The sequence below is a fragment of the Paroedura picta genome, chromosome 16, assembly GCF_049243985.1.
Source record: "Paroedura picta isolate Pp20150507F chromosome 16, Ppicta_v3.0, whole genome shotgun sequence".
Taxonomy (NCBI): domain Eukaryota; kingdom Metazoa; phylum Chordata; class Lepidosauria; order Squamata; family Gekkonidae; genus Paroedura; species Paroedura picta.
In genome coordinates, this window is record NC_135384.1 from 9,657,901 (window position 1) to 9,671,866 (window position 13,966).

Sequence of the window (13,966 nt, forward strand, 5' to 3'; positions counted from 1 at the left end):
CCTTGTATGGAACTGTCCAAGGCTTTCAGGGTCGAAGTCAACTGGTTGTTGTGGGTTTTCAGGCCGCAAGGTCGGTCTGGTAGTTTTGGTTTAGTAGATTCACCCATTGATTGGACTCTTCAGAGCCCAGAAAAGGAGAAGGAGGAGTTGGTTCTTATATGCCGCTTTTCTCTACCTGAAGGAGTCTCAAAGTGGCTTACAATCGCCTTCCCTTTCCTCTCCCCACAACAGACACCCTGTGAGGTGGGTGAGGCTGAGTGACCCCTGATATTATTGCAGAAGAAGAGTTGGTTCTTATATACCACTTTTCTCTACCTGAAGGAGTCTCAAACTAGCTTCCATTCGCCTTCCCTTTCCTCTCCCCACCACAGACACCCTGTGAGGTGGGTGAGGCTGAGAGAGCCCCGATATTCCTGCTTGGTCAGAACAGCTTTATCAGCGCCATGCTGAGCCCAAGGTCACCCAGCTGGCTCCATGAGGGGGAGCGGGGAATCAAACCTGGCTCGTCAGATTAGAAGTCCACACTCCTAACCACGACACCAAACCCACAACCGCCAGCCAACCTTGTGTTGGCAAAGCCCTTCCCATCGAAACCCGGTGTTCTTAGAATGGTTGCAGGGACAAGGTGGAGGCGACTGTTGTATTCGCTCCGGGAATATGCGTCAGAGAAACATTCCAATGCTCAGCGATGCTTTCACCTCACCCCTCGCAGATCGCATCATTAATGAAGACAGGTAGGTATTTACAAAAAAACAAATCTGCAAATTTTATTCAGACATACTAAAAAAAACACACGCCTGCAATGGTATTCAGTCATACTAAAAACAAACTCAAAAACCAAACTGGCTTTCCAATATGAAATGCATGCAAGGTTAATTGACAGGTTAGCAACAAGAGGCTACACAGCCTTTCCTTAAAAGCAATATCTTAAAAACATATCACAGCTTTAACAACCGGGCTCCAAACAGATTCCCCGTGGAACAGTCCGTCTCTTGTTGAGCGCCCCGCGCCGGGCATCCGGAGACGACACAAGCATGCACGCCCTGCTCACAAAACTATTTGGAGGGAAAACTCTTTGAGACGCAACACAACATCTACAAAAAAACAACGGGCATTGATCCTAAGTCCACATTGTTCTCCGGGAGAGTTCTACAGTTCACGGGGGAGGCGGTGACCGTGGAGAGAGGAAAAGAGAAATGGTGATGGGCTGAGCAGGATGGATGGAAATCTTGGAGCAAGATGCTTTCGCTTTCAAATTCACGGACACGAACGGTGGGGTGTCCTAGAAGGGACGTCGCTCCGTCCCACTCAACCGCGCTGAGCTTTCAGAAAGAAGGCAGCTTCAGGCGTCGGGGCTCCTAGACGTAGTTCTTGCTGGGGTAATCGCTGCGGGGCTGCGAGGCGCCTGCCGTGTAACGGGCGCTGTAGTTGTTACTGTCCTTTTTGGGGCAGTTGCAGCAGAGGAGGGCCCCTCCGAGGGTCATCAAGGCGGCCGCAGCCCAACCGAGGTAGAGGGAAGCTCCCAGCTCTCTCTTCTGGGCCTCGGTCACCAGCGGGTTGTAGAAGTCGCGGATGATGGTGTTGGCCGACCAGCATACGGGGATCAGGCAGAGGACTCCTGCCACCACGAAGACGGCCCCCGAGACGATGACGATGCGGGCCTTGGCGCTCTCGTCCTCCACGCAGTTGGTGCACTTGGCGCCCACGATGCCGATGAGGAGGGCCAGGACCGCCAGGAGCACGGAGATGACCATGAGCGCCCGGGCAGCTTGGAGGTCTTGAGGGAGAGCCAACATGGAGTCGTAGACCTTGCACTGCATCTGGCCCGTGCTCTGCACCACGCAGGTCATCCACAGCCCCTCCCAGGTGATCTGAGCCGTCACAATGTTGGTGCCGATGAACGCCGTGACTTTCCACATGGGCAGGGCGCACGTGACGATCGCGCCGATCCAGCCCACCACCGAGAGGGCCATGCCTAAGATCTGGAAGGCGGCGGAGGCCATTGCTTAATACCAGGTAAGTCTGGAGGGACAAAGATGAAACTTTTAGTTGGATATATAGACATTTTCCCCAACAAAAGCGGTTATATCGCACTATTAACCAAGAATAAGGAGGGCAGACATTGCATGGAACAGAAAATGAAAAAAAAAAAAACTAACTGGAATTAGCTAGGACCTGAAAGGTTGGGTGCCTGTGCAATTTAGACAACAGGCTACAAAATTAGACAAACATTTATTGTGTGCAGCTTTAAAAAAAACACACACACAAAGCCCATAGGCCATTATTGAAAAATGATCATATGCATTGTACAATTAAGGCCTTAGAGCTGATGTATTTTGTCCCTCACTGGGTCTTGTGTTTTGTCCAACACACATCCATCGATAAAATACAAAATGCACAAAGCAGCCAGTAAAATAAATAAATAAATTATAAGGACCTTATTTTTCTGGACGACAAAAACAAATTGAAATGGATCAGATTGAAAATATCCCTTGATCAGATAATAGTGCCCTTCTTTCAGGCTGCCCAGAAATTCTGACGTGTGCCCATGAAATCTGTGCATGTACAAAGGCACCGGTTCAAACTGCACAGATATCTGCCCTTTCACACACTATTAAACATCGCCGAGGAGGACCACAGATATAGCCATTCCTGTGGATGGCTGTCAAACCAAGGTTTGTTGCTTTTCTTTGGTTTTTAACCCAACATCTCATTTGAGGGTCTCCAACATTTACGTCTGTGGAGCACTTCTGGAACGTTGAGATCAGCGAGCACAAAATGGCTGCCGGGAGGGGAGGGGGAAGTGACCATCCATAAAATGGCTGCCGTGGAATCTGGAGCCAATCACAGAATGGTGGGCGGTGGCAAGCCAAGGGTTATTGCAGGGGTAGTCAAACTGTGGCCCTCCAGATGTCCATAGACTACAATTCCCAGGAGCCCCTGCCAGCGTTTGCTGGCAGGGGCTCCTGGGAATTGTAGTCCATGGACATCTGGAGGGCCGCAGTTGGACTACCCCTGGGTTATTGTATGAAGGAGGCAGCTAATTGTGTACGAGTGCTCCTAAAGACACAACCATGGATGCCTCCTGGGGACTGGCTCTTTGCTCGGGAGAAGAGCAGAAAACAGGCTCCAGGGGATGCACTGGCAGGCACGGGGATTACTACCTGGGGTAGTTCATGTGGGGATGGCCACTATTTGGTCGGCTTTTAAGAAGGGATTGGGAGAATTCTTATCTCAACGGCTAACCTCTCATGAGCGCTCCACGAAGGTAATATCCAGTGGCAGAATACTTTCTAAGCACCCCGAAGGCTGAGCCATGACCTTTATCGGCCACTCTTGGCAACAGGATACCAGCCTGGAGCGACCCTTGACCCGATCCGAACACAGTCCCTTTTGTGCGAATCTCAGTCACTTACGGATGTGCAGTTTCTGTAACCTTAGAAAGAGGCCAGCCTTTAAAAAGTAATACAGGCTAAGCTGGCGAACAAACAGATCTTGGGAGACTACAGGCTGGCCATTTCACAGGCGACGAAACCTATTGTGCTGAAGACACCCCTGGCTGAGCCGGTTTCTTCTAGTCCCCCCCCCCCTCCTCTTCCCGCCAAAGCGAAGTGGATTAGTTACACCTAGTTGAGAGACCTGTTTTTTCCAGCGGACCTGCAGTCAACAACTTGTTCCACTGCCCATCTAGTGGTTAGGGTTAAATATTAGGGGAAAATCCCCTCTGGCAATCTTTATCTTGCCACAAGATCTGACTTTCTCAACTGAAATGACTCCTTTTCTATAGTGGGAGGGAGGGAGGGAGAAAGCACCAAGGACAGGGAAGAGCCCCCGCCATGCCTGCAATACAGGCGATGGAAGATCACCGGCCAGACCCGACTTTTACATTTTGTAGGGCAGCTTGGGGAAGTTACAGCCCCCTTCGGGGCACTGGACACAAGAACCCTGCACCCCTTGTGCATTGCTTGATCCATACAAACCATAAATACTGTATTAAGACGTTGCTTTAGAGGCAGTTCAAGTCACTAAGTTGAGGTTCCTACAAGCCTTGAACGCTCCACCTGATGAGTTTTTTCGCAAGAGGAAGGTCATCCATTTGCCCCAGGAGCACAAACAGGGCCCATTTCAGTACAGAACAAATTGAGAGTCCAGACCAACAAAAGTTTTATTCAAGGGATGAGCTTTCGAGCTCATCCCTTGAATAAATCTTTCTTGGCCTTAAAGGTGCCACTGGAGTCTCAACTTGTTCTGCTGCTTCAGACCAACATGACCACCCCCTTGAATCACATTTCAGTAGAGTTGGGGATGCCAGAATGGATCCTACGGATTTGTCCCACACTGAGCCCCTTCCCTGGAAACTTGGGGGCTCTTCTTTTGCGTAACGGCTGCACTTCACCGGGGGGGGGGGGGGGAGGTGCTAGCTACCATCAGTAGAACAAACACCGAGGATGCCTCTTATGGAGTTTAACAGAGAGGTAGGTTTCAAGACGGTGGAAAAACAGGGGGAAATGAATACCGGGTCGCTAATCCTTCTGGCTGTTTCTTCTTTCTGGTTGGAGGGGCTTTAGGAGCAACCTTAGTTCAAAGGGCAAGGTATAATCATGAGGGCAAACAATCCAGACTCCCTGTAGCCCTTCTTAGCTGAAGCACACATTTTTTTTCTGAAACGTCAGAAGCTTGCAAAACCCTATTTCCAGTCTCGGCTGAGGACGCAAGATGGAATGTGGTCAGATTTGGATCAGCCGTCTGAAATCGTGGGCGGCGACATCCTAAGCAGAATTCCTCTCCCAGCCACTGAGGAGGAGCCAGGTGGGAGACCGGTGTGGCATAACAGCAAGAGGTCGAACAGGGGAGGGGGGGGGGGTGAGATCCGAGTTCAAATCCTCCCCCAGCCCTGAAGCTTATTTTATGGGCATTCTGGGGGCATATCACACGTTCACCCTAACCTCTCGCAATCATAAGAGCTGGTAATTCACGGACCCTACAATCCTTGAGGAACAGGATCTAGAGTTAAACACAAATCCTTTTGTACTAGATTTACTTGCCTCCAAAGGACAGCTGAAGCATTCGGATGCTCATACTGCTTTACCAGGCCAAACTTTTGACCACTTTGGGATTGCTGACATGGCTTGCTGACATGTAAGAGCAGATCCCCCCCCCCATTTCTAACTTTTAATCAATCAAGACCCCCGGGTCAGCTTGCTCAGGGTCTTCGGCTGGGTCCCGGGGCTGGAACAGTGGGGCTAGGCGTAGTTGGATTGAGATGATTAATAAGACGCCATCTGTTGTCGTTGTTATATGGGGTTTTATGGGGATTTTATATTGCAATTTTAAATGTTGCTGTCAATCTCCATGAGGCGACCAGTTGTGAGTGGTGGCATATAAATAAAAATATAAATAAATAAATGGAACCTGGGACCTTCGTATGCAAAGCGTGCCCTGCACCCAGCAGCCAAATTCACTACACATCCTGCCTTTCGGATCCCACCCCCCTCAGCACCAAGAGCATCCCACAGCAGCTACAAATGTTCATGATTATCGCTTTTCCAGCACGTACTTTGTAAACCCCACCCAGTGCCCTTTGCTCATCTGGAGGGACTTGGGCTGGGTGAAATGCCAGATGCCTTGGGGTAGGTCTGCTATCGGAACTTGAAAGGGACACAGGAGTAGCAGGTGTCTGATGCTGGGCCACTGGGTGTGGCAGAGGAGTAACTCTTCCACCTGCCTCAGATCTGCAGGATTCTCAGCAAAGGTGGGGGAAGGCCATCCTGCCCAGTGTGATTGAGGCCCAAGGCCCCAGCTGCTTGACTCATCGGGTCAGGCCGCTCCAACCTAAACAAAAGCCGGCTCTCGGTTTCTTCGTTAAGCCAGAAAGGAGGACAGAGAATCCTTCCCCACCCCTACCAGCCACCTCGAAAAGCAAACTCTTGTGCAACCGCTTGTTGTCTGAAGAATCCTTTTCGGTAGGCAAGGAACACCTGTGCTTTGAGCAACCTGTGAATGTCATCATCCCTTCCCCATCCCGTGTCGGTGAGGAGTCACCCAAACTCTTGACGCCACTGGGATTCGGCAACAGGGAAGCTAATTTTTGTGTTTGTGGTTGGTTCGGCAGTCTGGCATGCCATCTGCCTCACGGGGGAAGCTTCTGCCTTAATCATGGCGGATGTTACAATTTTGGCCTTTCCTTCTCCTTGAACCGGGGACAGGTTATACCGGAACGGACAAGAGCGGCCGGCTGCCAGTCAGACCGGAGGAAGGGTGTGCCAGACACGTCCCCCAATACAGAGAACAGGAAGTGTTGTGTAGTGGTTAGCGTCTGATCCGGCAACCTGACCGTAAGAAAATTTAATCTCCTCTCCCCCGCGGATGCATGCTGGATGACCTTGCATCCGCAGCCTAGCCTACCTCACAGGGGGAGTGCAGCACCAGTACCAGCCACAGGTTTGTGAGGATACAATGCGGGGGAGAAAAGCAGGATGTCAAGACCCAAATAAAAAGCCAGTCCTTCCAGGGAAGGAGAATTGGATCAACATCTCTCTCCATGGAAGACTAAAAGGTGACTGGCAGAGCATCCATTGGGTCCCCAATTAGGGACCCCTGAAATTACAGCTCAGGTGCATGTAGGCATACGAAAGCTCATACCTTGAATGAAACTTTGTCGGTCTTAAAGGTGCCACTGGACCCCGAATTCATTGGACTTTTTTATTTGGGGAATCCCGTGGGAGAGACTATTCCCTGTAGTAAAACCTAGGGGGAAATTCCTGCAGGGCAATTCTCTTTATTGTGTTTCAACAATAACTTTTCCGGCAGCCGAAGAGTGGCTTTTATTCTAGCATGAATTCTCCTGGACTCAAGCTCCCTTTGCGACAGGTTTGGAAAAAATCGCTTCCTAGAGCTTAGGAAAAATTCAAAGCAGCTGTTTTATGAAGGCGTAGCACAGAACGTGACATCTTAAGCATGGCTTCTCAACTCCCTGCACACAAAGGACAAGGGTGGGACAATAACTCACAATAGTTATTTGCTGCTCCCAGGGCTCTTCTTACCTGTGCATTACATCTCTGCAAAGACTCAAAAACTACCGACCACATTTCTATCCACAAAGAGCTCAGAGCGACACAAGGGGCTCTCCCCTCCGTAAAACCTTTTAACCTCACAACCTTGCGAGGTAGGTCAAGTTGAAAGCGCCATGGTCCCAAGGAGCTCCATGGGGAGGCAGGGATTTGAACCTGGGTCTCTGCAGTATTATCCCAGGATTCCTACCACACCGACGGTGCCACTCCCTTTCACGATGAAGCCAGCCACTGAACTACTGACCCCATTCAATTTTGGCGAAGACAGGAAGCTTGGAAGGCCTACAGGGACAAAACCTAGGCGTGGCCAGATCCAGTGTGGTGTCATAATTATAGCCATGCTAGGATCTGGAAGAATCTAGGTTCAAACACACCTGGCTGTGCCGTGGAAGTTCACCTGGGGACCTCAGGCAGCCCTGCCAAGCTACCTCGCATGGTTGGTATTTTGAAGATAAAAAAGGAAGAGAGAATGATACTGTAGTCACTTTAGATTCTCAGTTGGGGAGAAAAAAATGGGTGTAGAGGCTCCTCAATGAACTGATCCACCGCATTCAAAGCCTGCCTGGTGTGTGGTTTCTAACAAAAGTAGAATACAACTCAGAGGAAAATTAAGCTGTCGGGTATGCTTATAGAGTGCTTTGGCTCCCCAATGGGGGTAACTGTCCAAATAAGCATCGCCTAATCCCAGGAGGACTGAGCTGGATTGGTTTGGTTGAAAAGCAAAGGGTTAACTGCCTCCTTGCATTGTTGAACCAGAGCCCTGGCATTGGGTAACAGGTTTGGGGGAGCTGAGTGCAGCATCAGTACCAGCCACAGGTTTGCACACATGCAAGTTAAAAGTTCTTGGACTGCCCCCAACATCTGCCTTAGATGGTCTTACTCCTTTGTTTCCAAGGGTTGCCAGCTAGTTTCAAGAATTCCTGGTGTTTTTGGTTTGGGGGGAGGGTGCTCAGTGGGAAGCAGTGTACTAGAACAGGGGTAGTCAACCTGTGGTCCTCCAGATGTTCATGGACTACAATTCCCATGAGCCCCTGCCAGCGTTTGCTGGCAGGGGCTCATGGGAATTGTAGTCCATGGACATCTGGAGGGCCACAGGTTGAGGATCCCTGTACTAGAACACCCTCTCTCAACTTTTTTACTGTTGAGAAACCCCTGAAACATTCTTCAGGCTGCAAGAAACCCCAGAAGTGGTGGGATTATGCAGGATGTGCTTGGGAAGCAGAGCAGTGTGCATGCCCACCCGGGACCTCTCCTCTTCCCACCCACCCCCCTCCAGGCCCATCATTGTCCATTTTAGGGGGGGTGGATGGATTGGCATGACCATATATGATCATATCACCCAATAAATGTTTGTCAAATTTTATATATATACACATAAATTCACTCCCACCCAATCAGGAAAACCCTTAGAGGGCCATAAAAAAAACCCCAGGTTTCATGAAGCCTTGGTTGAGAAAGCCAGTTCTAGAATGGTGTGTGTGTGTGTTAAACTGTGACTTTTCAGGTGTTTTAATTCTGGGAGAAATCCAGACCGGACCCGGAGGCTGGCAACCATGCTTTAACATTAATGTTAAACCAAGGCATGAGGATTACCCATTCAACAGAAGATGCCTCGCTCTGGGCAAATTACTATTGCACGTGTAATCTAGATTATACAGCATCCCACATTTTACAGTCCCTGGGCAAAGGAGTTGAGGAAGGAGAAGAGGAGTCAACCAGAGGCCAAAAGGAGAAGTCAGACAAGGGACTAGGCCTCATCAAGCAATTGTACAGCTCCCGTGGGAGCCGGTGTCCACCTTCAACCAAGACAAAGGCTACCCTTCCTGTCTGTTTCAGGTCTATTTCACAGTTGCTAACTTTTCCTGTTATTGAGAAGGGCAGAGATGGGAGAAGCCAAAGCAGCCACCGATAGAAAGGAAAGGAGAAGAACGCCAGAGGGAACGCAGTCACATAAACTTTATTGTGTGCCCATCAAGAGGGAATCAAGCTTTCGAGAATCCTCAGTGACTCTGTGTCAATACATTCAGTTGTTTCCACTCCAATGGTCCTTGTAAGGATTCTAATAAGATCAAATGACCTCGAGAGGTCATGTCGCTTCCTAGCAGAAGGGGGATCCGAAACTCTGTTAATTGGCTCATGTTGACTCTTCTTTGATTCCCTTTTTGATGGCCGTACAATGAAGTTTAAGCGACTGGTCCACGCCAGCTTCCTTCTGGTTTATCCACGGCTGAGGCGCACTCAGACCCACAGAAATGAAGCTAGCCACCCACAAGGACCCTCTCTCACCCCACCACCACAGCCTTCCCCACGAGATCCTCCAGCCCCACTTAAGGAGGGAGGGAAGGAGAGTGACAAAGGACTTGCGGGAGGGATACAGAAATCCACTTCTCAACAAAGAGGGGGGGGGAAGAGGGTCAAAGTTTCAAGTGTGCACCTCGCAGTGCCAACATAAATGCATTAATCCTTTTTCTTTCTCCTTGTTCTTGCAAATGTGGAGGCTTTCCTCCCACCCGGTCTGAGGCAGGTCGCCTTTGCACCAGTACTGCGCTTTATCCCCGGGTCCATTATGCGAGATGCCCAGGGGGAGACACGTGGCCGCGGGCTCGTAGGCTCCAGGGAACAAAGGTCCCCCCCCCCACCTCCTCGGGGCAGGGCAGGGGCGGGGCGGCGGGGAGAGGGGGAAGCGCGTCGACCGCTCTCCCCTCCCCTTTCAACCGAAACTATCCCCCCCCCCCCGGGAAGAGATTGGTTTCTGCGACTCGGGTTCAGTATCAGGGCTGGACGGCCCCACCCAGGGGGCAACGGGGGGGGGGGGAAGAGAGTAGATGGGAGAAACGGCGCGATAACCAGGTATTCGTTCCCCCACCCACCTACCCCTTACATTGTCCCAAAGTGAATAAAAGCCAGCGGGGGAAGAGGAGGGGGAGGGAGGAAGTTTTGCCACGAAAGTTCAATAGATTTAGGATGCCTTTTTTCTCCTCCGCAGGGTAGGGACTCTTGATGTCGCCCCCAACCACCCCAAATCAAGCATTACCAGTTGAGACAGATTCAAGTGGCTAGCCGTGTTGGTCCGAAGCAGCACAGCACAGCAAAACAAAATCAGAGTCCAGGGGCACCTTTTAAGGCCAACCAAGATTTATTCAAGGCGTGAGCTTTCGAGTGCAAGCACTCGAAAGCTCGCGCCTTGAATAAATCTTGGTTGGCCTTAAAAGGTGCCCCTGGACTCCGATTCAATTAAGACTGAAAAACAGGGCCACCCACAATAGCAGAAACGACTCCCAAAGGCCACGGTCACCGTCAAGGCGGGAAAAAGGGATCGAGTGTACCCCGACCGTATTTTGCAGTCCCGGGAAGGTCTAGGGACGGGACGGGACCCGGGACCCCTTTCCCTCCCACTGAATAGAGAGACAGCAAAAATAAATGTAAAAAAAAAAGAAGAAAATCAATTTCAGCGGCTTTCAAACAACCGATATCGCTTGCGCGTCCCCGAGCGGAACGTTTTAGACGCCACTTTTTCAAAAGAACTCCGACGTCGCGTCCCGCGCAGCGGCGCCAGGTTCCTCCGAGGTTTTTCGACGGGGGGGGAGCCATCGAAGGAATCCCAAACCAGGTTCCCGCCTCTAAGCAAAGCCTAATTCTTACCTATCCCAGAGGCCACGATAAGTGTAATTTTTTTTGGGGGGGGGGGGTTCGAGAATCAAAGCTTCTTTGGAGCACCCCCCCCCCCCAAATCATATTGGGTCCCTAGGTGCTGCTGGGCTGTAATTCCAGCTGTTTCCCCGACGACCCACCCCGACGACACTGATCCACCCTTTCTTACCTGTGCACGGAGATCGGAGACGGGAGCAGGCGGTCTTCCCCACGCAGGTAGACTTAGATCCGTCCCGGAGAAAGCGAAATGGGATTAAGGGCACAGCGCTTTGGGCGCTGGCTAAATACCTTCCCCATCTTCCCCCCCCCTCCCCTCCTCCCCAGACCACACCTCTCGGATCCCGAAATGATGTCACCGACAGGTGAAACTGCCCACCTACGGCAGGAAGCGGGGAGGAGGGGGGTGGAAAGTTCCTCTGGGGGGGGGGGAGATCGGGAGAGAGAGAAAGCAAAGAGAAAAAAAAAAGATTGAGTCCAGGGGCCACCTGGACGAGCCACCCGATTCTATTCCAGGTACAATCTGCCTTCGTGCGCAAACGGGCGGTGAGGCAGAAGCTTCCCGGCCATTACACCACCCGGATCGGGGTGGGGTGGGGGCTGGATCTGGCTTGGGGGGGGGTTACTTCGGGGATCAGGCCGCTGGAGGTGGGGGCGCCCAGAGAGGCTCTATTCGTGCCCCCAATTCAATTCTCTTTGCCGATCTGGGCTCAGGTGATTTTGGTTTCCCAGCCGGGATTCAAACCTTCCAGTGCGCTCTTCTAGCAGTCTGTTCAGAGCGCTCTGCGCTTGTTCAGAGACCCTCTGACAGCTGCTTATTTATTGGAAGGGGGGAGGGATGTGACCCATCCGACTTTTACAACAACCCCGTGAGGCGGGTTAATCTGAGGGGGGGGGGGGTTGGGGCCAGATCACGGGATCCTGGCAGAATGTGAGAGCCAGTGTGGTGATTAAAAGGGTGGGACTGGGATCCTGGTAAACCCAGGTTCGACTCCCCCCAGCTGTTAACTGGCTGGTACTTTGGTGCATAACATCTGTGCCCATCTGCTTAACTGGCTCAGAAATGCATTCCTTAAATGCTTTTTATAAAGCAGAATACGAATTCACAGAGGACGGGTCTTTCAACAGCTATTAGCCGTGATGGTGCAATGGAACTTCCATGTTCACAGGCAGTATACCTCTGACAATCAGAGCCCTGGGTTATTTACCCATGGAGGAGGGTCTATGGCAGTGGTTTTCAACCTTCCTAATGCCGCGACCCTTTAATCCAGTTCCTCATGTTGTGGTGGCCCGAACCCTAAAATTATGCAAGGGTTCTTTCACAGAAATTATATCGAAACTGACCTATGGCGTGAAGATCCATTGTTCCTGATGGTATATAAATTGTTGTTTTGCCGGGGTTTCTCAGTTCAGTGTCTTGTCCCACCATGCCGATCTCGCTCTTTTCTGCTGCTCCAGACAGATGAATGCTCTTATCTCGATCTACCCCGCAAGGCTGTTGTGTGGATGACAACCCCTTCTGGCCAAGCTGCTTGCCCTGCCGTGACCTCCGTGAAAGGGCTGTTCGACCCCCAGGTTGAGAACCACTGGTTTATGGCCCTTAACAGGGGTGCTGGCAAGAGCCAATCTCCTTTTAGAAATCAACTCTCAGACTTTTGGTTGATCCAGCAGACCACATAGTTTGTTTCTGGGGAATGGAGACGTTCAGCTCCAGGAGAGATCTGTTCTCTCCCCATGACACGCCCAATCAATCAATATATGTTACAATCATAGATTATCCGTGATTGACACACAAACATAGTCATTAGCACATCTACATACAATAACAGGTCAAGATTTTGACATAAGGGAAAGCTGTGCAGCCTTTTGGGATCGGGGTAGGTGCATAACCCAGTGTATAAACCAAGCTTTCTCAACCAGGGTTATGTGAAACTCCGGGGTTTCTTGATGGCCCTGGAAGAGATTCCAAAATTGATGGGTGTTAATTGGTTTGTAATATTTTTCTTTAAAAAACTGTTAAACATTTATCGGATGATGTGACCACCAAAATGGCCCATGATGGGCCGGGAGGGGGTGGGAAGGGGAGGGGCCCTGTGTGGGCGTGTCCACAGCTCTGCTTCCCAACCTTGTTTGTCACCATCACGCCACTTGCGTTAGGATGCTTAGGGCTGATCCTGCGTTGAGCAGGGGGTTGGACTAGATGGCCTGTATGGCCCCTTCCAACTCTATGATTCTATAATTCCATGATTCTGGGGTTTCTCGAAGTTACCGTCCTGAAATCCTGAGAGTGTAAAAACTGCTGGGCCATTAAGAAATAATAAAAAGAAGCGGGGCTATTTTCTTCCAAATGGTTCCAGTGGCTGTCCTCAGTCCGACAACTGAAGTCGCTGGATGTTATTAGCGCTCTCGCCTCCTGTGAAATGAAAACCGAATGCCCTGTTGAGCCACTTGGCCCTTTGGGCTTTTAATTTTGTCTTGCTACTCAAGTCACGTGTACATGACCACTATTGAGCAAGCCGGTGTGTTCACGGAGCAATTACCATCCTAACAGAAATGTTTTACTGTCGTGCATTTCTGGTAACTGTTCATTCTAGTGGCGGGATATCTAGGTAACCTTCTGTAAGAATTCAACTTTTTTTTTTTTTTACTTCTCCTAGGAATCCTGTGAGCAGTGGGTGGGGAGGGGGGTGTCTTCAGTGGGCTATAGCAATTCCACCCTTTTCGGTTGAAGAGTTGTGCATTTGAAGAACAAAGGTGGATGCATAACCCCTCCCCTGCTAGGTGTAAACTATCGGCCTCTCTCAGCATGACAATGAACTATTGATATGCTCAGGAGCAGGGAATTTCTGCTGTTTCATACCAGAGGAGGGGGGGGAGATCTGGGAGTATGTGGGTGGGGCAGGAGTTCTGATGAGAGAAAAAGAGAGAACTTTATTCCTACTTGAGCTTTCATGAGTCAGAGCTCGCTTCATCAGAAACATGCCTTCCATGCTTTTGTGTTCACAACAACAACAAAAGGCTGGGTGGAGAAGCCAAATTGCAAGGGGAGGGTGAAGAAAAAGAAGGTCCAAAAACAAGAGACGTCAGTTCTCTCAGGGTGGGCAGGGACCAGTCCCAAGATAGACAAAGTAGGGTGAAAGTAAACTGGAAAGAGGCTCAGTGCCTTTCACAAGCACCTGCCAGGCAGAAAACCAACAGGTGAGACTTTCTCCTGGCAGGCTGATGCAGTGGAGGGAGACGCTTCCCCT

The 13,966-nt window shown here is 50.6% G+C and overlaps 1 protein-coding gene across 1 annotated transcript; it reads right to left on the minus strand.

Annotated features, from left to right (window-relative positions):
* Positions 1 to 741: 741 nt before the first annotated feature.
* On the minus strand, positions 742 to 11,085 carry LOC143825922 (claudin-4-like). The gene is made up of 2 exons (XM_077314356.1): positions 10,891 to 11,085; positions 742 to 2,022 (listed from the first exon to the last, which is right to left on the minus strand). The coding sequence occupies exon 2, from the start codon at positions 2,001 to 2,003 to the stop codon at positions 1,359 to 1,361; it is 645 nt and encodes a 214-aa protein (XP_077170471.1). The 5' UTR covers positions 2,004 to 2,022; positions 10,891 to 11,085; the 3' UTR covers positions 742 to 1,358.
* Positions 11,086 to 13,966: the final 2,881 nt, after the last annotated feature.

Bases quoted from the DNA above. Each gene is read 5' to 3' on its own strand.
- LOC143825922 (XM_077314356.1), bottom strand. From the start codon at position 2,003: ATGGCCTCCGCCGCCTTCCAGATCTTAGGCATGGCCCTCTCGGTGGTG.